The sequence below is a fragment of the Opisthorchis viverrini genome, assembly GCF_000715545.1.
Source record: "Opisthorchis viverrini unplaced genomic scaffold opera_v5_391, whole genome shotgun sequence".
In the NCBI taxonomy this organism is placed as follows: domain Eukaryota; kingdom Metazoa; phylum Platyhelminthes; class Trematoda; order Opisthorchiida; family Opisthorchiidae; genus Opisthorchis; species Opisthorchis viverrini.
The window spans coordinates 75,295-101,527 of record NW_008752049.1 but is presented as its reverse complement, the minus strand read 5'-3'; the positions used below and the strand labels follow the sequence as shown (position 1 = coordinate 101,527).

Below are 26,233 nucleotides of genomic sequence, written 5' to 3'. Positions count from 1 at the left end.
GGGTTAGGGTCCCCGAACAAAACCCTACGTCCTCCCACTGCCTTATGGGTCAGACTTTTGAGTCGAAGGCACAGGGTGGGATACCTCAACCAAACCCCCTTCCTAGGCCTGGGCAACCGGGAAGTATCATTTGCCCGCGCATTTCAGCGTCCACCGATGTCCCTCCCCAACCCCTTCCCACTGCACAAGCAAACGTCGCTGGGCCATTCGACTGTCAGTCATCTGACCGAAGGGCCTTAGGATCCTCGCTGCCTACAAACATAAAACAAAATGGAACCTTTCTAAATCCACGACATTCCTTCTATATAAGAGCTTTTGACCTCCGTACTCTATGTCGAATTGGCAAACAGGCAATGCTTGCTGAAACCTTGTACGCCCTTGAGTCAAAATTCTGAGTCCAAGGCAGCGGGTTTAGGTTTCACTTTGAACCTAGGTGATTGATGCAAGATATGCGGCTGAGATACTATCTGAGTATACGCACCCAAAGTCCCTTGTTAAGTCGATAAGACTGTCATTGTATTCGGTATGGTTCTGTAATAACAACAAATTAACAACGGCTACCGATTGAATAGAAGTGTCAATGGTTAATACATAGCAATGATTCAATACGAACGTACATTCAAGGTTGTACCACAGGTCTTTGAGCAGATCGAACGTAAATGTCAAGGAAAATACAGGTGAAGTTTATACTCCAAGCAGTGTCTGAAATGTGGAATGAGAGTCATGAAGTGTCGGTAGGTGTGAAGGGATCAACAAACGTTCATCGAACGTCACACTCCCCCCGGAATCGAAAACTGAGTTAGAACGCTGCTTGGTGGAGCCATAACTTGTTGACAGGGTTGCCCGAACCAACAACGGCATTTGAAACAGTCTTTTAGTAGCGATTTGACCGTTTTTGCAGCCTTCAGGATCCAGTACTTTTGCCTTAAATTTGAAACGACGAAGTTGAGTCCCGCGTGACCATTCAAAGTGTGACAGTGTTCGGTTATCAAATGAGTGACGAAATGCCTCGAAGGGAGGATTACAGGATACTTAGTCTCGAATGGCAGCGTAGCGTCTTGTAATCGACCGCCAACCCGGAGAATACCGTCGAACAAAAAGGGGTTCAGTTTACGCAATGAGCGACAAACTACCTTTTCCTTTTTCGGTCCATGAATTGTCACGGTGTCGGCAACGGAACATGTGTTCTGTAGCGATGAAATTTCTCTGCCGAATGTTTGTGATTGTGCTAGTCGGATTACTTCCTTTGTGGCTACACGCAGGTCGTTCACCGTCAATAATGTGTTTTGTTGCTTGTTTTTCTTCACTAGATATGTTTCATACTTTAACAACCACGCCACTAGGCGGAGTAACTTAGTCCAAGATTTGACGTATTCAAACAGTGAAATCAGATTTATTTCCTTTGGCTCATCAGGTATATTGACAAGCGACGTAAATACACTACAATCCGTCGTCGTGGCACTAGATGGAGTCTGCGGCCATAAGCTGTGATCGAGTGTCAGAAATGAAGGCCCATCTAACCAGCGCTTGAGCTTTGACACTTCGGAAGCGAAAATGCCACGAGACGCAAGGTCAGCAGGATTGTATTTTGTCGGAACATATCGCCATTCTTCGACACTAGATAAGTCCAGTATAACGGCCAAACGATTGGCAACGAAAGTAGGAAATCTCTTTGATTGGTTTTGGACGCTATATAAGACGATTAATGAGTCCGTCCATAAGGTTGTCGAAGAGATGACAACTCCACTGTCGACTTGTATCTGTTTCGCCAACTTCGCTGCAACCACCGCCGCGACTAACTCTAAACGAGGCACCGTAGTCGTTTTAATGGGAGCTACGCGGGCTTTTGCCAAAACAAGTCTGCAGCATGTTTCTCCATTTTGCTTGGTCAACAGAAAGTAAGCGACTGCACCATAGCCCGAATCAGATGCGTCGCTAAAGACATGCAAATCAAATTGTGTGGTACTGTAAAACCCTGGGCCCTTTATGCACCTAGGTATGACGACATTTTGAATCAGCTGAATCGAACGTGACCATTTCGACCATAAATCCAGCTCGACGCCCTCTATGATTTGATCCCATTCAAACTTCAATTTGCACAACCGCTGGAGTAAGAGTTTAGCAGTTAAAATGACAGGAGACAAATAACCCAGAGGGTCAAAAAAGGAGGAAACGTAAGACAATATATTCCTTCTGGTGGCGAGTGAAGTCATTGTTTGAACGTGAAATCTATAAGAGTCTTCCTTTAGGTTCCAGTTCAAACCAAGAGTACGATGAAGTGATGGTTCGTTTAATGAAAGCTGGACACAGTCCACCGCGCAGTCAGATTCTGGTAATAATTTCAATACCCGTAAATCGTTGCTCACCCATTTCGAAAGATTGAATCCGCCGTCTGCCAGCATCGATTTCAACTGACCCGCGTAAGTACGAGCTTCATCAATGGTTCGGGCGCTGAATAAGCAGTCATCTACATAGAAACATTGTTTGGCTTCTTCCACAACGTCCACATCGTAAGATTTTCCTTTGTCTATAATCGCACGGTTCAGCGCGAATGCTGCGCAACTTGGGGAGGATTTGGCACCAAACAGATGAACACACATTCTATACTCTAGCGGAGGCCCTTCGAGTTTTTCATTATCCCACCACAAAAAACGCAAAGCATTACGATCTTCTTCTGGAACCCGAACCTGGTGGAACATAGCTTGTATATCGGCCATCACTGCGATCCTTTCGCGCGAAACCTAAGAAGGACGCTGATGAGCGAATTATTTAAATCGGGACCTGACATCAAACTTTCATTCAGAGAAAACCCTTTGAAAGCTGCGGCACAATCAAAGACTATACGAAGCTTTCCTGGTTTCATTGGGTGGAAAACGGGATGGTGTGGGAGATACCATTTCAAACCCAAAGGTGATTCTTGCGTCCGTTTCGCGTGTGACTGTTTCAAATATTCCCTCATGACTTCACAGTAGCGTTCACGCAACTCGTCGAACTGCAAAAGTCGTCTACGCAGCTGGCTTAGTCGATGGAAAACGGCCGACTTGTTATCATGTAACGAGTAAGGATCGCTCAACCATGATAATGCTATTTCATAATGGCCGTCTTTGAATATCACGGTGTTTTACATTATAGTGAGAGCCCTTCGGTCTAAAACGGACATTTCCTTGTCTTTTGGAGGTCTAGGATCCAGCATATCTTGCTGGTAAAAACGCTCCAGGTTTTTCTCAAAATTACATTATCGTGTGATTTACAAGGGAGTGTTGTGTACCACATCTATAAAATGGACCCATCAATGTCCAACCAAGTGGCGTTTCGATAGCGAATGGTTCGTCTGGGCTGCCTTTCCGTTGTTCCTCTATCCAATGAGCCCTAGGTACATCGGATCCGAGTAAAATACCGATCTTAGTGTCGTATTTATCGAATGGGACATCCTTTAAACGTGTCCATCTTGCTAGCTGGTAGTCGTTCGGAACAATTCGGTTGATTTCAGGGAGGTTCTCGTTGAACACAGATTGAGAGCTACACCGCGCGAGGAAACACGCGGAAACGCTTGATCGGAGTGATGTAGAGAAGTGTGGTGTGATGATACGCTTGGTTTTTCATCATTCTGAACAACATTTAAATGTAACAAATGGTGGTGAGCAGACTGTTCGCGACCTGCAGAATTTCGCGACATAATTCGGGCGTAGGCACAAACTGCACAGTTTACGGCGCATTACGATTTCGTGACGTTTTTCTGATGACCGCAATGAATTGCGCACATTGATCAGGATAATGGGCTTCGCCGCAGACACCACAGCGAGGATCGATACCGGTACGAGGAGCTAACGTTTGAGTAGAATGAATGTTTCTACCGTGTATTTGCCCGGATGGTGGTGACCTTTTTCTCGCTTGTTCCTCGGACGCTGGACTGAGAGCAAGTTCACCGTAATCCGAACACAGGCTATCAACACGTGCTTCGATAAAGGCAGTAAGGTCAGTAACTTCTGGCTCACGATCTTCTCGTCTGATGTTAGCGAAAGCTTTGGCCCATTTGAAACGAAGTCGAGAAGGTAATCTTCGTACAATGGTCTGAATCGTATGTTGGGAATTAAGATCGGACGAATAATCCATTTCTCTTAATGTTACCTCACACACGGTCAGCTGTTGTGCCAAATCGGATAGGGCGGACGAATCACCATCTTTTATAGTGGGCCCAGTGATCAAATCGTCGATAAACGCTCGGGCCACCATGTAGTTCTGGCCAAATCGCTTTCTTAAAATTTCCTTCGCGAGCCCGTAACCTTCGTTGGGTCGTAGGACCGTACAATGCTCAATCCTTCTTTTTGCTTCACCGTCACAATATTGTATTAAATAACCCAGGCGAGCCTCGTCGTCTCGGGTACGGTCTTCAATAGTACTACTGAACGCTTTCATGAAGGCCCAATAGTCCTTCGGGTTCCCACTAAAGCGTTGCAATTCGCGCTTCGGTAATTCCAGTCGCCTTTCCAGGGCAAAGGCTATGGACTTCGAATCAGCTGGATCTGATTGAAGTTGAGTGTGCGAATCGCATTCGTCCTGATTGTTCCTTTTGGCTTTCGCTTCAGAAAGTTTCTGCAGTTCAAGTTGAATTTCCAACTCTCTGATGCGCAGACGTGCGAGCTCCAGCTCCATATGGCGATTATCCGATGAATGCACTGCGTCACGCTCTGTAGGAGAAGCGTTACGTGACAATACTGGAGGACGTAATCCATCGTCAGATTGCGACATCTTGAATAACTTTAGGTTTCACTTTGAACCTAGGTGATTGATGCAAGATATGCGGCTGAGATACTATCTGAGTATACGCACCCGAAGTCTTTTGTTAAGTCGAGAAGACTGTCGTTGTATTCGGTATGGTTCTGTAATAACAACAAATAAACAACGGTTATTGATTGAATAGAAGTGTCAATGGTTAATACATAGCAATGATTCAATACGAACGTACATTCAAGATTGTACCACAGGTCTTTGAGCAGATCGAACGTAAATGTCAAGGAAAATACAGGTGAAGTTTATACTCCAAGCAGTGTCTGAAATGTGGAATGAGAGTCATGAAGTGTCGGTAGGTGTGAAGGAACCAACAAACGTTCACCGAACGTCACAGCGGGTGTTAGAGTTTAACTGGGGTACCTCTTCCGGAGCAAATGACTCAGCATTCTTGCCCACTTGCCTGTGGGGGCTTACCTGGTCCATGGGCGTAGGGAGTAAGAAATAAATTTTAGACTTACTGCGATTGCACACAGTGGGTCTCTCCTTTGTGGTAGCGGGTTCTTTGGTTTTAACAGTATTTCACACGTGTGGAATAATCACTGGTGGCAAACGGTTAGGCTATCAAAATATGCGACTCCTCGAGCCGACCTTTTCTAACGTGTATTCCATAGGGTGAAGGCAGCATCGCTGCTTCCGAAACTATGAATGTACTGGTCGCCTGGGAGGAACACTTTATTGCTTGGACAGTCCCATAGGAGTGAACAGTACAGTTCTACCCCGCAGACCTATATTGCGAATATCCATAGTGTCGCTGCTCTTAGGCTGGCTGCTTCCCTTTGGCCTTCCTGGTACCTTGTGTAACTTAGTTGCAGACAGCAAAGTTCGCTGTTCGTAGCAACACACAAACCCGACCACCACGTCAAAGTGGGATCTTTTAACTGGGGAGCCAAAGTCCCTGGCCTTCTTTTTCGGCATGCATCATATGGTTTACGGATGAGATCCTTCACCAATATGTGCACAAATAAAAAATGGTAAAGGTAAGTCAATAGGCGCCTTCTAATCTTAGCTTTGAGAAGCTGTTGATTGCCAGAAGTCGGAAGAATGGTGGACGATGAGGAGATTGTTAGTTGTGTGAACGGGATTCTACTTCGGATGTGACAGCGTTTTAGAGTGAGGGAACTATGAGATTTATGCAGAATTTAGGGAAGTTGAGGAAGTTGGGGGCAGAAAAATGCTCGTTGATGAGGAACAGGAAGCTGCCACCTTGAGCGCATTGTAACGATAAACTTGACTTGAGCGAGCCAGAAGAAGTCAGGGAAGTGTTAATCTGGAACCGTGGCAGAAGGAGGGCCAGGAATGCTAGCAGAGTGAGGAAAGTCCGAGGGCTTTAGCAGGATTGATGAAGCGTGAGAGAACTAGAGGGGACTTCGGAGAGGTGAATGTCGCAGAGTTTTCGAAATTGCAATCGCGAATTTAGGCGGGACCGTCCGTTACAGTGCAAGTTTCTGTACACCTTGCTTTAGAATCCGAAACGAAGAACGCTAGTGATAGAACATGAAGATGGAGACAGAAGTAATATCCGCAAGGGGGTAAGAGATGAGGATATCACAGGAAAAGGTCGTCTCTATATAACATAAATAGGGTCCGTGGGGGAAAGCGTGTTGAAAATCTGTCGAAATACACTCATTTGCAAGGCTCATCGAAACCGAGGACTACGTCTAGCTGATGAGCCATGTGATGGGCAAAGTCGCCTGTGGATAGTCGGAGAGTCTTTAGCATCCCTGTAAGCAATGAGTGACGTGAAGTGTTGAAAAATCATTCCATTGACGCTATGAGCCTCCAATTGCTCAAAAAGTTTGCAAGCTTGTTGCTCCTAGCCCACACATAGGAATTAGGAGGGAGTATCAACATACTACATACCGGGTCAAACGCTTTCGCTATGTCAAGCGAAATTGTTTTCGTTTTCCAAGTTTTTTTTGACGCGGAAACCCAAAGTTGAGGTACGTCAGCAGGCCTTATGCGGTGTGATGATGCCTCACTGGTATTGGTGATCACCTGGTAGAACATCGTTTTCTTTGGCACGCCGCAACCTTTTAGCAGAAAAGATTGTATGACTTCCGAGAAAGTGAATGAAAGAAATTGAGCAGTAGATATTGAGGTTGCAGGAGGCCCTCTGTTGAAGAATAGGCGAGACACAGACCAGCTTTTATCCTCCGTAAAAGAGATAGATTTAATGTACGGATCAGTGTACGGTGAACATTTCCGGATGACAATCGGTAGGTTGGGAAATTGTAAGTTGAAAGGGATTGGCCTACGCTTCGCGTCGACGTGGTGTGTAATTTGAGATGTGATGATTAGGAAAAACGGCTATAGCAGGGTAGCGAGAAAAGGCTCGGAGCAAAGTGATATCCGTTTCTCTTGGGACGGAAATTTTAGAACATCATGGCACAATGAGAAGAGGGAAGCGAAGATTGTGGTTGAAGTTTGGTTGGCTACCTTGGTTGGACATTAGAAGGAAAAGCTTTCGGTGAGCGCAGTTGACAGTTTTTAGACTTCCCACCGATTACTGTATGTGCTGCTGAATATGTCTTACCCCAACTATGGTGGCTTTGTGAAGGTTACAGGCAGACATGCAACCATAACCGGAGGAAGGCGATCATTTAGGGTCGAATTCTGTACATACTGTTCTCCGCTGCCACAAATTTGTGAGAAAAGGCCATTCCAATACACTTCTAAGGTTGCAGGTTGAGTGGAATACCTTGCTGTTTCAGTCTCAATGTTTTCTCCAATGATATAAAAAGTTGAAAATACAATATGATCGGCCAAGATATTGAGCATAACCAACGTGCTACATGATTTAATGAGTCCAAATCAGATTGCATGCGAGGGATGACCCGGATAATTTGTGGGCCAGTGTGTAGTTAGCTCAAAATACTATAATACCTCTTTGAAGACTCACTCTGTAGTCGTCATATCCGACGCAGTCGTGTAGCGAACGCTGTAGCAATCAGTTTTTTCCTCCGAAATTTCATTTCTCGGAGTCATCGTGACCTCCATCCCTACCCTCTCCAACCACATATTTCGAGGAATATTTTGGTACACCGATGCACTTTGTTCTTTTCGCTCTCGTATGTTCATGAACCCACCTAAGTTTAGTTCTTTATCTGCTTTACTTGGACACATAATATACTGGGTGACTTGAACATCTATGCATGCGAGGGATGACCCGGATAATTTGTGGGCCAGTGTGTAGTTAGCTCAAAATACTATAATACCTCTTTGAAGACTCACTCTGTAGTCGTCATATCCGACGCAGTCGTGTAGCGAACGCTGTAGCAATCAGTTTTTTCCTCCGAAATTTCATTTCTCGGAGTAATCGTGACCTTCATCCCTACCCTCTCCAACTACATATTTCGAGGAATATTTTGGTACACCGATGCACTTTGTTCTTTTCGCTCTCGTATGTTCATGAACCCACCTAAGTTTAGTTCTTTATCTGCTTTACTTGGACACATAATATACTGGGTGACTATGAACATCTAGTCGGACTACAAAATTTGTGCTAGTCACCAGGATTTACACCAGGGGGTTTTTGTAGTAAAGCGTTTCAAGTGCACTATGGAGATGGAAGTAGATCCCAGATAAAGATAACCCTTTGAGGGACTACCGGCACGTAGGATAGTTGAATCTTCGGACAACTGTTCCGCGTGGTCGTTTCGTAAATGTGTCGTGAAATTTCCAGCCATACCTTTAGATATCCGCAATAGAAACACCACAGTGATCCACTTCGAACTTGATGTATTTGTTGACGAAATAGGCCGGGGAATAGGAATCCTCTAACTTTATACAACAGCGGTTTTTACTGTCTCCAACGTCAGCATAAAACACGATTCGCTTTTGATCAGGCCTACGAAACAATCAAATCAAACAATCAAATGGCTTGTCAAACGATAAATCGCGCATAGCCATGTACTGTCGACGGATCAAGTGACCCTGAATATTTACCTCCCGGTGACAGGTCTTTATTGGCGCACATTTTTCACCTTTTTATGCCTATCTCGCTTTGGACGAGCGTCATCAGTGGGTCACGAGACATTTCTGCTAATCATTGATGCTTAACCAAAAATCGGCTTTCGACTGTGCTATCTTAAGTTTTTGGTTGATCTCTTTCAGATGCCAGCCGAAGGAATACCGGTTGAGCTAGATTATAATATCGCCCGCCGTGTGTTCAGTGTCGAAGATTTCCAAACCGCATACAATAGGGTGCATAAAGAGAAAAAGCACTTTCTTCCTCGACTGAAGCAAAGCTGCAGATCTTTCAGCTGCCGAAATATTGTATCATATATTCTGCCATTCTACAGCATTCTTGCATCCTTTTACACGCTACGTGCCTTCTTACACGACGTCATTGCTGGTATAACTATGTCGATTTTGCATGTGCCACAAGGTAAAATTTCATTTCCAATGATGTTTGGTCTGTGAATAGGCATGGCCTACGGTTATCTCGCAGGACTAAGACCCATCAATGGACTTTACACTTCCTTTTTCCCTCCGTTGGTCTACTTCTTCTTCGGAACTTCGCGACACATTTCTGTAGGTGAGTTGAATAAAAACTATCGTTACTGATGTATGTTATCCTCAGTGGAACATTTTCGTTTGCTTTTCGAAATTGTGCTCTCTACTTCAATACTGTATATATCCAGGTTTATCAAAGCCATCTCAACCAGATTCGGTAGAAAACACTAAGCTGAAATAAAAAGACATGACGAATGGGAACAAGAAAGCACAACGCCCGTGTTGTGATGCGAACGATGTCTTTTGACCCCGTTTTAAGTAAGTAACTAAATAATTGATAATTAAGACGAACAATGACTGGACAATTAATAAATAATTAAATAAAATTAAATGATTATTTAAATTATTCCAGCCTTCCCGGTATTCATTTTCGGTGCATTCGGTCCTCTCAGGACCACGTCGAAGTCATCTGCTGGTGCAGAATATATTACAGCACTATTATGGACTCCGACCATGTGAAAACTACGACCCCTTCTGCTAGACTCTGTCATTAGGTTAAATCACAAACGATCGCCAATTTTTACTGGCCTTACCTCTGCACTCGCAACCGAGCTGACTGAATAAAATAGTGGGTGTCCAGCTGTGACACCGTTTTGATGCATATTCGTATGCAACTTAAAACGAGCGTGAGGGCCGAGATACTTCCAGGTTGCTAAAAACCTAGACCGGGTTCGGGTCTGAAATGCATGGTTAATGGTTTCGTACCTTGGCCGCTGAGCTGCCCTGATTTGATAGTATTCCATTCCGGTGGCTGGATATTCGGGACAACTTTCAATCAAGAAGTGAATTTGTGGCTACGCAGCTAGATCAAAAGGAATTCGCTGGATATCGATGAACTCCATCGACTTTCCAAGCGCCCAATAATGTGTTGCTGCCAGGCATTAGAACAGCTTAATTCATAATCACATCAAGGTGGAATTATTCGCCACTCCAAATCATGATCATCAGGTGTGGTGCGTGGACACTTGGGGATGAAAGCTGTATCATCCGCTGTAAACTTCTGGCTCCAACTGAGCCACAATATCCTGAAACTGACAAAGTAACTCGTAATAATTTGTAACGGAATTTCGCACAAGTTGATAAATTTAATTACAGGCTTTTCAATTCCCACTAGCTGGTTTGCCCGCGACATAGTGCATTTGAATCTGGCCTGTCTACGTATGTACCTTTCCAGCTCAGTACATCTGAGCCGACGAAATCACATGGCGCACGGGATTTCTGTCATCTTTGTGAAATATTCGCCAATGTGACTAATCACGGAACATACTTTGTGTCCAATTACTGTGTACGTAACACATTGGAGGTACCTCTAGCTTCTGATGCGAAGTAAACTGGCGTGGCCATATAATGCAACTACCCTTTAGTGTCCGTACAGTTTTCACTTGTTTTTTGTTGTTTATGGATAGTGGACGTGCATTATGGTGAGTTATCAATTGACTCGAGGTATTACCAACTGTTTTTCTTGCAACCTATGGGCTGTTGAGATACACAGATTCAAGGGCGTGTACATTGTGCCAAAAGGACCCGGCCAGAATTACATTTTCTACAAACTAGTTTCTTGTTCGTCTTCTAACTGCTAACAGATAACGCGTACATGCACCCATGTGTACCATGTTCAGGAACCTTAACCCATGTGCCCGAACTCAAGCTGGCTTGGGGATTCAAGTATTTCCACCCTACTAGCTCGTTCGCAGAAACAGTTAGCGATTATAGTGGTTATAATGGATATAAATGCAGTTGTTTATCAGCCTCCTAGAGGTCTAAGTTAATGTATTCGGCTCTACCAAGGTCAGACTCAGGTGTGTACTTTCCTCTTAAGCTGTTCCCTCGACTCACAATCAGAAATAGCTAATAAGCACACAGTGACCAATGCGGTCTATGTAGTGCATTTGATGGACACCCTGGAATTCGCTGCTCCAGTGGATCCTTCGTTTGCCTATTGATGTCAAAGGGTGAAGCTAATGTCCTTTATTCTGATCATGTGAGGTTTTTTCATTCTTTCGTTGTTTGTTTAACGGTGTTGGAACGCGCACGTAATCAGTACATGAGACGGTCCTTGAGTAGAATTCGGGGCTTCTCTTTTTGACTTATAACCTGTTTTTTTTACGCTGCAGGCACGTTCTCGGTCGTTGCTCTGCTCAGTGCGGCACCAGTTGACCGCTTGGCTGCTACGCTCGCCGATGTCAACATTACGAGCAATTCAACGGACAATGTGGTATATGATTACCGGCTGAAGGTTGCAATAACTGTTACTCTGTTGTCTGGCCTAATTCAGGTGAGTGACTTCTTTACTCTGTATCATGTGGTGGTACACATATGGTGTTCGACTTAATTGAATACCTTATAACTGAGTCAGTGTACGACGGTTTAGACTTACATTTTGAATTGTAGCTACTTAGTATTTTGTTTATATGGGATGATGTGTCTGTCATGCTATCTTCCCTGACTGGTATAGAAGCGGCCTATTGTTTGATTCGCACTGTTGAAGATCTTGAACCTCTAGAGTTATACAAGCAGAACCAGCCAGTTTCACCTGTATTTTCCGACGTAACCGATCAGCAATTGTCTGACAAAGCTGAGCAAGTCAACCCCGTACATATAAGCTCACTAGCGTTAACTGATAGCTTTTGCTAGACGATGTCATCAGGTGAACCCAAGATAATTCTAGAACGCGGAATGTCGGCGCTATATTCAAAAACCAAAGCGATCACAGTGAATCCTCTAGGAGTACGAATCTCGGGTTCCGGTTTAATCGATAAAACGACCGTTCAAGGCGAGCTCAGCAGTCACAGTGAGTCGCTGAGGCGTTTGGTTGTGTTATTTTTAGTGTACAGCAGTTTCCATGCTTGCAACTCTGACTCAGAGGGTAGGCGTGAGTCATGCCATGTTTTTTCATCTGTATGTATAGCGATTACCTTTTTGTGGCCTTTCAAACGGCTGCATAGGGCGGCAGAAAACAGTGCAGTCATTCATCTAAATTGGACCACTTCAGAGAGTAATGTGGAGCCCTGGGACATGCTACTCATATGTTGGCAAGCGTGGTACTCGTCGGATGGCTTTTAGAGGAAGGAGCTCACTCGAGATGAAGGAGCCAGTTACACTTCGGACTGTTCCGTAGAGCTTTTCCCGTTTGGCAATGTTGTCGTCAACACCTTCGACAATAGTATACCAGTATTACATGCCGCCATACGGCAAGTGTGAAGAATGTTCCAGTGAAGGGTGCGAAAAAAGGGAAAACCGGGGCATAGTACAGTCAGCCTCATACTCTCAAGTCGTGTACAGAGTGGCGACAGCTGAAAGACGCCCGGTGGAAACCAAGGGCGAAAGCCCTTATCACTTAAATCAGCCATGTTTGGGCAACTTCTGCATCTGGACATCACTTGCTAATGACGTTCATGCGCGCTAGCGGGCCATGCCTCCAATCATCTTTACTACGCAGTTATTGTACTATCCACTTTTTCACCCATCCAGGGAATTTTCACATCAAAGAACTGTTTAGGTTAGCAATTCCGATTCTTAACTATCCTTTGCTTATTCCCCTCAATCTTGGTGAGCAAGACCTTGGTAACTGCACCTTAGCTTACAACTTTTACACGAACTGAATGCAGTTGTTTTTATGTGCTGAATGGCACTGATTACTGCTTCTAAGTGGATTGTTAGTAGGTTTGGACCACTTTATCGAGTTTTTGGACTTACAGTTGTCTTTTGCAGGCTAGACTGGTTGATTTCCGCATATGTACGAAACCATGGCCGTTACTATCGCATGGTGCATGTGGCGTTGATTGGAAATCGCTAGTTCGTACTCTACTCTTGTCTGCTGATTACATCTTAGTGTTGCCTTTGCGATCTATGCGGTAAGTTTGTCTGAACGGAAGCTGCACGTGTGCGTTCAGTATAGGGATCTGAATAACGTGAAAATTTTGCCGTTTTTCCGGAGAGAAGAGCATTGTTTACCGCGCCTTATTCGCAATGTCGGAAACCTAAAGGTATACGGACTATGGCATGGTAGAAGGATATGCTGTATGTTACGAGACATCTGAATGTTTACCCACATGACTCTCACTGTGCTTGGCTGGAGACACTGGAAGATATGGAGACTAACCACTGTCATTGGCGTTCATACTCAGGTTTCCATCCAGGTTGCCTGGCTCATTGTTTGAGGTGCGGGTGCGTCGCATGTTCGTGGCAGGCTAGCCCTAAGTCCCCCACCGTGTCTCATTTTTCTTCATCCCTTCATCGGTCTTTAGTCAGGTGAATTGCTGTTGTTATGCGACATTGAAGTACCGGTCTTCTCCGGTGCTGCTGTCACTGATGACGATGATGATGGTGATAGTTTTTTTGCCAATCCAGCTCAATTAACGAAAAGCTGGCAGTTCGCTGTCGCGTCCTCACTAGACACGAGTGCTACGATCGCTCGGTTCGTGCGCTTGGATACCTTTCACCATTTAGACGTGTATGTTTGCGCTTGTTGAAGATCGATCAGTCTGTTGATCCCATATTCCTAAGACGATCGGATGCGCCGTGTGCAACCATGATGGGATGACTCATTTGTACCGGTAGAGTGCCGCGCCCGGGGCAGAAGGATGGAGCTGATGATCTGCACTTGACTGTCACGACCGCAGGCCTGGGGGAGGGCAACGTCTGTCGTTTCCCTTGCTGCGAAACGAGTACGTAGATCAGCTCATTCAGGCGAAGGTCGAACTGTAGGTAAAAAAACGAGCAAGGGCTTGGGTTTTGAATTTGCGGCGAGTCAGCAGACGAACCCATGAATACATAACAGGATGACAGTTCTGTTACTTGAATCAGTACACTAAAAGGACCCAGTTGAAATTGGGATCTATGCTGCGTGTTAGTGTGATCTCAGTAGTGAGCGAACTGTCAAGTTATTCCGCACTGTCCAGCTGCTTCTGGGAAAATCTGGTTGCCAATCCGTGAAGCCCCGTTTTGGCATTATTCTTTCTGGTTAAAACGTGCTGATTACAAAAAAATAAGCTAACCAATCAGCTGAACACAGGGGAAGGAGCTATACCTCTCTTTCTCGACTTTCCTTGCACTAGCCAACGCTCCATTGCTGTCAGCTACTGTGGTTAAGTAATTCTCTCTCATCCTCCATGTCATCTCAGTTCCTCTTCCTTCGTCGCTTGCATTTGCACATCCGCTTGGCTTCCATAGTGTGAACGGTAGGAAGTCACAATTACATACGTTACAAATCTCTCCATGCTAGCGTACTAGATCAAGCTGAATACATAGACGCCTGTGACAAGTGGGTGACGCACATGATAGCAGTGGGAAGTCCTGACTAACAGAAAGCTGGATGAAAGTTGACCATTACTTGTGCCCTAAAATATAGTATTTGTTTTAGCTCGTCGTAGTAGTTGGGAAATCACCGTGGTTTCAGTCCCAGCCTGATGACTCTCAGTTGATCTAAAATAAGAAATTTGGTAGGACTTGTCCACGAAGAATTGGTACACGAGGCAACTGTCGTATCCATTGTCAGGTGAACAAATCAACCCGAGTACCTTAACTCTCCTGTGTGTGTTCACATGCAAGCGGGAATCCATGTCTTAGCTTTTTCTGATAATCGTAATGATTATTAGTTTCAACAAGCGTGAACCCATGACCATCCAGTCAAGAAAAAGTCTGCCAGATAGGTTTGAGGTATCCGTAAGTTTACGGCAGAATTCGCTTGCTCTAGCTTGGTAATGCCGGAATGTATTCGTTGTTAGTATTGGAAATTGGTTCTCAGAACTTGTTCGTGATAGTCCTTCGGGGTGACAAGCATGAAGCCAAATTCATAGGTAATTATTCAAAGTGAATTGGACATCAGGTTTGTCTGCCTCATCGCTGTACAAAAGCATCTGTATGAGCTAGCAGGTGAGGGAATACATTAGTGGAAATCCTAATATTAAACAGCAGCGCAAACCGTTTTAGAAGGGTTTGGGCAAAAATCAATATTACAGACGCTTTTGAAAACCCAACCCTCAGCTACCGGTTGTGTATGATGCCGGATCGCCACTATATGTGGAGGTAAGATAGTTAGGCAAAACGAACCTTCGCAAATTCTACTCAGTTCCAGCCGGCATTTCTGCCACAACGATCTTCGTCATTTTTCTTCCTTTGGGACCTGAGACCACAGTTCACGACACGTGACATCAGTTCGTTGACTGACATCACTGCAGGTAGCTCTACTTTGGTATGCCATCAACAACTGAACGTACAGTTATTTGCCTCCTACTGGTTGGGGGTTGTTAAAGTTGTTTTCATGTTTGCTGTATGAACGGCCGGCTATAAATGAAACGCACTTTCGGTGACGGACAACTAAACGTGATTTTTTGTGAGCTTAATTGACATTCCTTGGAAATTTATACGGGAGTATGACCTGCCGCCTTAGGTTATGGCCAATCCGCTGGGTCGATAGGTTAAGTGATCTTGAGAGCTAAAATATGCACGCCAAGGTGAATACAGCCGCGAGAAATTGATATACCTATGCAAGTGATTTGTGCGATTTATTCCGTAGGCGAATTAGGAAGTCTCATGCTTTCAGCCTGACTCAAGCGCATTCCACCACGGGGCTGAAACTTGAGAACCGAAAAATGGATATCATTGATAGAAACGTCTTGACCAAGCACAAGCTATTAACACCGAAAGTGTACGCCACCTCGATTGTCAGGAATCTATCTTTAGTGCACTGGTAGTGTCGGAAATGTTTCAACCAATCTACCGGGTGCCTGTTGGCCAAGCAAAACGACGAAGGCCGAAATTTTGGTAGCTGTCAAGACAGTCGCAATTCGCTTATTTGGCCTTCCGCTTCGCATTCAGGAACCATGTTTTGGGACTTTGCAACTATCTTAGCATATCGCGCATGCAACAACTGCGTCGCAATTTCCTGGCTTCGTAGAACACTAGTTGTGCCAGGTGTTCTACCTTTTAATGGCTTCACAGCTATTCTTAGCTATATTTCTAAGCACTGACGATAGTAATGAAATGCAAGCAATGACTGTCCGGTATACAGACCAGTATCTCCTAGTTGTTGACCTAAATGCATTTTGTTGCTTTTAACCTAGGAGCAACTATCTGGTCGAAGAAATAAACACTGGTTTGTCTCTTTGATACCGGTCCAGCCGGCGCTGTTCTAATCTATGGCACGTAGTTTGTACGTAGCTCCCGGGCGGATGCGCATATGCAGCATACCAAGTTTTTCACAACCAATACATACAACTTTGAACGTATGTCGAGCTCGAGATAGGCCAGTGGTCAAAGTGCCAAACTACTGGCCGCAAGGTCCTCTGTTCGAATCCAACCGCGGCATCTCCACTGCTACTCTCTAGGTTTGGGCAACTTCGCAGTATCTCATCTCTTGTACGGGCGGATGCGCATATGCAGCATACCAAGTTTTTCACAACCAATACATACAACTTTGAACGTATGTCGAGCTCGAGATAGGCCAGTGGTCAAAGTGCCAAACTACTGGCCGCAAGGTCCTCTGTTTGAATCCAACCGCGGCATCTCCACTGCTACTCTCTAGGTTTGGGCAACTTCGCAGTGTCTCATCTCTTGTACTTTCTTCTGGTGACATGGCAGCTAGGCACTTAAAGAGTGCCACTGCTGAACGACTGTTTTCTACAATGATATTATTATATGTTATAAAATTATATGTGTATTATATATTACGTATACACTTAATGTTATATATTAAATATTTTCTACATGTATCATAGGATTATATTATTAGTTTTACTGTCGGAGAACCATTCAGAGCTTAATAGTTCAGTAGCACGGTGGAGGTGACCCATCAACATGCCAACCTTCCATCGAAGTCCTATTCAAGCGGATCATCTATGCTATTTTCAATGGTCTCAGTGGATGAGGGAGATTCATAGAGAGATCTTACTATTGTATGCAAGAAAACTATACAGACTTCTAGGATGGACATTACAAGATTCTAATGGATGGTTCCGATATTAGAAGGAAAGGCCTGGCCTGAACACCTGTAAAGAGAATGTGTCCGTTATCGACGCCGAATTTGGTATTTATATACGTGAAACACGCATAGGCATGCTACAGCAAAATGTTCCCGTAGTACCAAACAAATTCGACAAAGCGATGTGTTTAATGTCAGTGAAACCGCGCTATGTTGTTGTACAACATTTTAGAAAGAAAGCATGGGACAGACATTGGGAACAGTGTCAAAGGTTGAGGGTGAATGGATAAAACCTTTATTAACGGGGTTAGAGCACGAATTTACTGACCGGAAGGTCCGTGGTTCGAACCCGTCCTCTGTCTCTCGAATTACCCTGTCTAGGATCGGGCAACCTGGCAGTATCCCAGCCCTCACGCAACCGAATATGCAAGTTCGAATTCTCCAGACATCTCGAGGGCTGTAGTTGCACACAGAAGTATTCGCAAAGTGCCTAAGTGACATGTTCTTCGTCCCGCAGTTTGTTAAGAGATGCACATTAGAAAAGGCCAAGGCGCTCATATCTGTTGGCGATCCTCCACTGTACCGGGTGTACGAATGGTGCAGGACGGTTGTGGGATGTTCTTTTTCCGGCCAATGAATCGGGATAGAGTTTCAACAAAATTTCTTGGTCGACCAAATAAAAACCGAGGTTGACATTGATTTGTTGTGCTGCCGATGTGTGCTACAAGGAATACAGTTAACCCGAAAAGTCTGGAACTTAGTTCATTCCGGCCAACTGGTGAATGCCCTCGGAAAAGTGCGATTCAGGTCACGTGAGGTGCTGACAGAATGGATAACTGAACTAAGTTATGTTTTCAGGACCTGTTTGCCAGTTGAAACCAACGAAGCAGTCGAAAATCTATTACTTTTTGTAAAGAAAATATTGTTGGACATTTGGTTTGCCCACTACCTTTGTCATATTAACGGACGCGCAGAAATCCTAAAGATGTTATTAGGCAGTGCTTATTCACCCAATTATTATCGTCCGTAGCAAGCCCCAGTCCAACTCGAAACGAACTTTGACCTGGAATTTCGGAGCGTACACCAAATATTGGGTATAATGTAGACAACCACACTCGAGGAAGTATGGTACGCAGCAATGTGGCCAATTCAACCAAGCATCTGAAGTGCCTAGTGCGTTTATTTGCAGCCTACAGCAGTGCACAAGACTGGGAAAGTGTAGTAGCTTCCTTATAACTCACCACTGTGGGAATCATTCGGATCATAAGTTCAACCAAATTGTCTCACTATCGGGTGGACAGTGAATGCCATGCTCGCGCCAGTCAGAATACACAAAACTGTTGCTCGGCATTACTCAGAATAATGAGATGCGCCATGTCTGTGTAACAGCAGTCTATCTACATCAACGAGACATCAGTTTTTAAGCACTAATGTTGTGCTGTGGATGATGATGATGTTGTTGTTGATGATGATGATGATGATGATGATGACTGTAGCGTGTTTGCTTCAACCAGTGCGACCGCAGATGACAAGCTCACTTATTTGGCAGGATGACTGATTAGGAGGGAATAACTGTGGTGAGTATAAATATCCTATCAACGAATACGTCAGTAAAAATGCTCTCGAGTTTGTTCGTAAGATTACCGTGAACAAGCCATATATGATGATGGATACGCTTATCATGTTTCGATATTCGGATGCCGGTTTCTGAAAACTATCAGGTTTGAGGAGTACGAAAAAACATGAGCAAGTGAGACAACGCAAAACTGATTGCGCATTCAGTCTAGTAGGTTCAACCCAGAGACCACAGGGTTAGTTAGTCGCTGTAGTAACAATGTTAGTGCTGAGATACGAAGCAATAGATTTGCCTGCCGCATCAGGCCGCCATTTTTTGCAAAATCTTTTATGAGACGACACGAATGCACTTTAGCCTGCCTAAACCCGAAGGCATGGGGCCAGAAGCCAAATTGAGCACAGTTTTGAAACCAAAAACATGCAACGCCCGTAGACCGTGGTCGTCAAAGAAAACACAACCGCTTAGAACACACCGTATGCCCACCACTCGTGAGTCGCAGCAAAGGCAAACTCACGCGGCGACTCAGGGTGAAATATGACGCAGCGTTGAGAGTTACATTGGACAATTACGTTAGGCAGTCTATTCGTAGCTGGTTACGTCTACCGAAGGACACCCTGATCAGGTACATCCAGTCCGGTAAACAACTTGGGGGACTTGGTATCCCAAGTCGGAGTTCAAACATCCCGATGCAGCGGGCAGCGCGTATAGAAGAGCTTCTTCCTACCCATTGCTGAGCACTACGCAACGTGGTCAACGATTCCGCATTTGGCAAGATTGTTCGGGATCTCAGCCTTCCGATCCGAATCCATGGTGCATGTGCAAACCTCACGGAAGGGCTGGTGGCTGCTTGAGGTGATGATCTGCACAGCAGCGTTGGCAGTCGCGGTGTTGGTTGCCTTCCGATCCGAATCCATGGTGCATGCGCAAACCTCACGGAAGGGCTGGTAGCTGCTTGAGGTGATGATCTGCACAGCGGCGTTGGCGGTCGCGGTGTACGAGTGTTGGTCGCTTCGCCTCTGTCGTATCGATGGCTTGTGTTTCCGGAACGGGCGTCGCGGAACCTGGCCAAACGGAGAGTTTGATGCATATTCTGCAGTGCTGCTGGATCACGGATGATGCTAGATGTGCTCGTCATAATCCGGTTGCAGGAGAACTCTTGAAACGTCTCCGAGTAATTGTGGTGGACGTAAGCATAGTCTCGAATAGGCGCTTAGTGACTGTGGAATGAGGAGCAGAATAATGCTGCTGATGCTTGTTCCCTCACCATCATCTCAGCCCGACGTGCAGTCGATTGTGATATCGAACTTTCAGTCCACCAACCGATGATCATTTCTTATTGGTGGATATGCTTTCCTCATCCTGAGTAGACTGTTATTGGACTGGACTTCCTAAGGGCACAGTCAATAACCTGCTTGCTTGCCGTTTTGGGCTCTCTGCGTAGTTACGACACACCGGACCCAGTATGATCGACACTTTGTGCCTGATGTGCGAGTCTTGACTTTTCTAGTGCTTAGAGCGCCTTCAAGAGCATTTGGCATGGATGAGATACACTCACTTGCATACCACTTTAGTTCTGACGGGAAACTCACCTGTAACCCAGCTGAATCTCTCATTTATGATGTTACCAAAATCATAGACGTGCAATTTAGGTTCAAGTGCAACATAAGGTTGACGGAAACTCGAGGACTGCACACCTACCTGATAAACCCGAAACCAGTCGTGGGCTGTCAAAACGTTTTCAGCGGCCTTGTAAGCAGTGCACCAAGTTTAAGCACTTATCATTGTTTGTCCTTTCTCCGGTTGCTGGGCTTTGCAAGCATGTTTCCCTGCCAAATATTCTCAAATGTGTTGAGATTCATCATGTCTGACTGGAACTGTTAGTGGCACAACTACGAATGGGACTCTTTCTGTTTTACCTAATATCCTTCTGTGACCCTTCCACATCTATCGGTTGGATTTACTTTTCATGTTTGTGACCCTGCTCATCAAAAATAAACGGTAGTTCAATTATTTCAGTCAAAGAACATCTCTTTTGGCAACAACACCAGAAAGTTCAGTGCTGGGTGATTGTAAGGCGTTACACACTATGTGTATGATACTATTTCATGTCAGGTTTCCCTGATGTTTAGTTTCACACTACCAGTTTTTACATTTTTGGAATCCTGGCCCTTTTGTAACTTAATTGTAGATGGCATTGACACTATTGATCACAAAGTTATATGAGCCCGTTCGAAGACCTTCAGGCACAAAGCGATTGCCAAATTACTAAGCGGGAAAAAAGAGTATCCACACCCTGTTGTAAAACAATGCGAAATTTAGGGACTGCAAGACCTACGTTCAGAGTCCAGCTATCCAATGTCTATAGGCGCGACATGCAAACGCTAAAACATAACAGTAATCTCTGTGGGGTGTCCTGCGAGAAAAGCATGCATCTGTACACCATAGCATGTTCAGGTAAGATTTCTTCAGAAAATTGTACAGCCGGGTCCGCTAAACTAAAGTTTGACTACTTTCTAGACTTTCGGCTAATGACAGGTCTCTATGTACACTGAATTAGCCAACCAATGTGGCTGTGATGTTACACCGTTCTGATATAGCCTGAACTATTCTCGTTCATCTATATTCACAAAATTTTTGTCACTTGTTTTTTTATCGCGTGTGTTGGCTTATATTTCGGAACACTACGATTGCAGTGGCAACGGTGAATACAAGAACTTCTTTTACATTTTGCCTGCCATTTAAGCAGGCTGCTAACATTTTGAATTGGATAGTGTTTTTAAGAGGTTGTGAAATGACAAATTCGGCCATTGCAGTGGCAACGGTGAATACAAGAACTTTTTTACATTTTGTCTGCCATTTAAGCAGGCTGCTAACCTTTTGAATTGGACAGTGTTTTTAAGGGGTTGCGAAATGACAAATTCGGCCTATGTGAAGATGGCCTGCACTGGATTTCTCTCTCTTTGCAGTTCCTCATGGGTCTGCTTCGCCTAGGTTTTCTGATGGTCTACATTTCTTCGCCGCTTTTGGGTGGATTCACTTGTGCTTCGGCTCTTCATGTGATTGCAAGCCAGTTAAATGCCTTGTTTGGAGTAAAGATGAAGCGCACGGTTGGCCCGGGTATTCTACCTTTGGTAAGTTTTCCGTCGTTGTGACCCTCGATCGGTGTTTCTAATACGAACGAATATCCATTGTAGTTTGAACCTTTTCGGTAATTAACTGGAGTTAGTCTCGCTTCTATCTTTTGTTTCGTTCCCATAGTCCTGGAGATTCGTTGTGGACCGCGTCTAGTAAGATGGCCGTAATACGTATTGTTTAAAGAAACGTGTAATTTTGTGATCGTGGAAACAAGGATTTGATTTCGACTGGCTAGGAAACATTTTTCTACCAGCTCATCCGTTGTAATGACTGGGAAGGACGCTCCGTTCTTCCCCTATAGGCGTATTCTACTAGGTCGCGAGTGTTTCTGTCAACGAGATACCCATTGATTGGTTAATCAATACAAGAATGAGAGCCACCCCATCAGGTTACCACTTACCAGAGGTGAGAATCTAAATACATGAGAGGACGGAGGTGTTTGTTTTTTTCTGAGTTTCATTTCACGGACTGTAATTTAGTATCACCAGTCCTACATGTAATTCGCGCCTTTCCTCTTTACTATGACAAACAGAATTCTATTTTCTCTCACATTGTTGCCTGACTCGGATTACGGTAGGAAACTGGGAGATTTCACGTCCTGTTACTCCCGTCTGAACAGACTTGTCCTGGCGGAGTTATTCTGGTCAGCCTACCTGAAAGAAGGGTGGCACTGGATTCGAGTTTCTCTCTTATTGGAGCCCATAAACAGCTCCTATGGCACTTTGGTAATGCTGACAGTTTTAGCCAGTGTCACGGTTAGCATTACAGATGCCTAGACCTAACTAATGCCTGTTGTCAATATATTTCAAGAAGTTATAGCTGCTTCAATGGGTACGGATTGCACTCTCTAATGGAGAGTGCTGACGCTGTTTTGGTACGATATAAGTTTCTCGGTCTTTACTCCATTCATAATAGTTAGTGTGGGATAGAATGAGAAAAAGAAAATTCGGTGCCGTTCCACACAGGATGAGAATAGCTTTTGGTCGATAGTCTGAAGACTATTCTTGGTATTCGCCACTGGGTCATGATACTAAAATTAAAACCTGCGTCTGTTCCATTTATTTCTACGCACAAAAAATTTCAGTGAATTTGTGGTCAGATGCTAAAAAAACTCAACCAGACAGTCGCTTTCCTCTCTTTAGGAACTCCTCAAGTGACCGTCATCATCATCCGCAGAATACCATTAGTCTTTAACGCTGTTGCTTCGCCGCCGTATAACCAGGATTTATTTGAACGCCCTTTTGTGAAGAAAATAAAATTAGATGGAGAACGGATATCGTCCTAGCTCATTATAATCACTACGAGGTACCTACTACTCCTGAAACTCATTCAGGCAATCTGGATAGAAACTGGCAACAAGATTGCCACTCACATCGATTGACAGTCATCTCTTGCAGTGTCTCATACGTCCTGGAGTCTGAGAATACATAGAACTTACTGTGCTCAAGAACTTCCATGCCATCCTTTGACGACCGAGAGTTAATGAGAACAGACCTGTCAACTGAGTCCAATACGCCTCAGAACTTCAGGATTACTAATATTGTGGATCGTCCGTGCGCATGACATTGCTCTTGCATCTGACGAGGTGTGTGGATTTGATCAACGCAACCTACATCTAACTGGAATCCCGTTTGGTGCTCTCGAGTCAATCTTTCACGAGTCACCAAAACCTGACGAAACACAAGCGACGCCAAGATTCACGTTACCACCGGGGTCAGACTGATCCCCCTGTAGTTACCATTCCCTACGAACCCCTTTTTGGAAAAAGGACGCTAGTATCGATTCTCTCCACTTGTCGAGGACAGCCCTCTTTTCCGGAATGCACGAGAACAGGTCAAACAAGCGCTGACTGGGGAATTCAGCCTCATCTTTGAATAATGCGTGGGGAATTCAGCCTCATCTTTGAATAATGCCTGTGGGAGGTCATCCGGATCAGAAGCCCGGTGGCACTGGAGAGAACATATGCAGTCATAAGCCTCCGAGGCTGCAGGGTGTTCCACATTTACTGTCCAGGTTTCTACGCCATTGATAAGCTTTAGATGAGTGACAGCTGGCGGCCACGATAATTGGTGTTCGAAGTGTACGGCCCAACCATCGAGGCGTTCTTTTTCATTAAAGAACTGTTTCTCAGAATAGGCTGCTTTTTCTCAATCAAGTGGTATTAAACTATGTATCTACCAGATTGCATCATTTAGGTCTCAAGCTATTTGAGTGTTTTTTGCTTTCAGGTTTCCAGTCGGACAAGAAAACACGACTTGTTTAGGACGTTATGCCTCCTTTTTCTCATTTCTCTTTCAGGATTTTTACAATTTTATTCTAGTCTTCAAGGAGACAAATGTGGCAACCATCACCATATCCGTTATCTGCATTACGGTTTTGGCAATTTTCAAATTTCTGATCAATCCGAAAATTGAGGCCAAGATTCATTTTCCTTTTCCGGTTGAAGTGGTTGTGGTAAGCGGTGTATATACTTGTTCGTAATGTTGTATACGTGTCTTTCGTGTGCCTTGTCCATCTTCATTATTCTCGCTCGAAGTTGTCTGCCGTTCTGTCCAGGTAGGTGGCGAACGGAGATAGTGATGCCCCGACCGGCGGGATTGGAATCCGGTTGTAGGTGCGGACTGAATGACATTTTGCTCGATGTTCCACTTCATTTTTCAATGGTTGACCTAAAAATCCATCCGGCGCCCGAGCATTATGTGCTCATATTATTGGAAATATCTTGACTGTCTGAAAACTGCCGTAAAATGTCAGACTTTTAAGCTGTAGACCTGTTAGCTTTTTGTTTATTTCATCTAATCTGTAGCACATGCTTAACGCGATGCAGCGACGTTACACTGTTGTGTAACAGAGCAATAGTCCGGCTCCCTTCAAGCTGTTTCTCAGTGAGTCGTCTCGGCATTGTTTCGAGGGAACTACAGGTACAAATCAAATGGCCAAGTAAGGCAGGACGGAGGTCGCAACTGGTCACATCTGATCGCATCTGATCCAATAAAGAAACACCCCAAATCGATTAAGACCTGTTTGGGCTTTAGGTTCGTCCGTACTGTGCTGCGAGGACTCTTACGGGACCCATTGGTCGTTCACTCGGAAGAGTTGGGCAGACAGAAAATCACCTCTTTTGGGATCATGGGAGAAAGAAGATCATTCAGGGGTAAAAAAATCTATGGTCTCAATAATCTTTATCGTTGATGAACAGTAGGATCAGAAATAATTCTCAGAAGCTAAGCTACAACGGAGTTTGTATATGGGTTTGGATGCCACTTGAGTTGATGTTAAAAAAAAACGCATACCGATGGAGAGTGTTTAACCATTTCCACATCAAGAGAGTCGCGAGGAACCTCCCAATTCTCGACGAGGATGAATTTTGACGAAAATATTTCAGTGTGCAATACCGGAATCTGTAGTTACTAAACCAGTTATGCGTTATTTCGAAAATCAGTATGTCATAAAAATAAGATGGTGAAAGACAGTGAAAGCAATCTGTTTAATATTGTGGCTGAATTCACATCAGCATCCTTGGATGCATGGAATAGCTTGGAAGCGAATTAACCTTGAAATTTAACCAAAAACAAACCAAAAATGTCTTCATTCAACAGCAAGGAATTGTGAAAACCGTGTGCTTAGAAATATGTTTATTTTTGTTTTTGGTCTTAAGTGATCCATATAGTGTATTTCTATATTTTCAAAATACGACCTGAAGTTTTATGGTGTCTGTGACTATACGGTTGTCCGTGAGCAACTGTTCGGTAAAAGAATGCGTTCAGTGCGGAGATAACTGTCAATCGATTTGAGTGGCATTCTTGTTGTCAGTTTCTATCCAGATTGCCTGAATGAGTTTCAGGAGTGGTGGGTACCTCGTAATGATTGTAATAAGCCAGGACTGTATCCAATTTTATTATTTTCTTCACAAAAGGGCTTTCAACTAAATCTTGATTGTATGGGATAGAGGCATCTGATTTGATCATGGATGTTTAGATGATGGTTTCGTTCTGTAAGCGAAACCATTCTATGCTGAAATGCCGAAGGCACTGTTCGGCTGTTTCGTCGTTGTTGTGAATCATTAGCAGTGCGCATCTCGCGAAACTCGAATAGCCGGCCAGCACGTGTGATTGCCTGATGCGGATTTCGTATTTAAAGGATGAGTGGCGCTATATTCTTTCGCAATGCGAGCTAATCGGGCTACTGATCAGCCGCTCGTAGCCGAACGGTTAAATGTTCAAACTGCTAGCCAGGAGGTCGCGGGTTCGAGGCTTCCCGAAGTTTTGTAAGATGCGCACTGCTGATGATTCCCA

General features: G+C 44.5%; 2 protein-coding genes across 2 annotated transcripts in view; one reads left to right on the top strand and one right to left on the bottom strand.

Moving 5' to 3' along the window:
- Positions 1-3,705: 3,705 nt before the first annotated feature.
- On the bottom strand, positions 3,706-4,749 carry T265_10642 (hypothetical protein; the record flags this gene model as incomplete). The annotated part of the gene is made up of 1 exon (XM_009177085.1): positions 3,706-4,749. The coding sequence occupies one exon, from the start codon at positions 4,747-4,749 to the stop codon at positions 3,706-3,708; it is 1,044 nt and encodes a 347-aa protein (XP_009175349.1).
- Positions 4,750-9,027: 4,278 nt separating this feature from the next.
- Positions 9,028-26,233, top strand: part of T265_15222 (hypothetical protein) — a gene marked incomplete at both ends in the record, with an annotated part of 55,280 nt that continues 38,074 nt past the window's right edge. The window contains 5 exons of the mRNA XM_009177084.1: positions 9,028-9,178; positions 9,218-9,328; positions 11,421-11,581; positions 21,704-21,934; positions 24,237-24,392. Coding sequence (XP_009175348.1) covers positions 9,028-9,178; positions 9,218-9,328; positions 11,421-11,581; positions 21,704-21,934; positions 24,237-24,392 — 810 coding nt within the window. The remainder of the gene's footprint in view (positions 9,179-9,217; positions 9,329-11,420; positions 11,582-21,703; positions 21,935-24,236; positions 24,393-26,233) is intronic.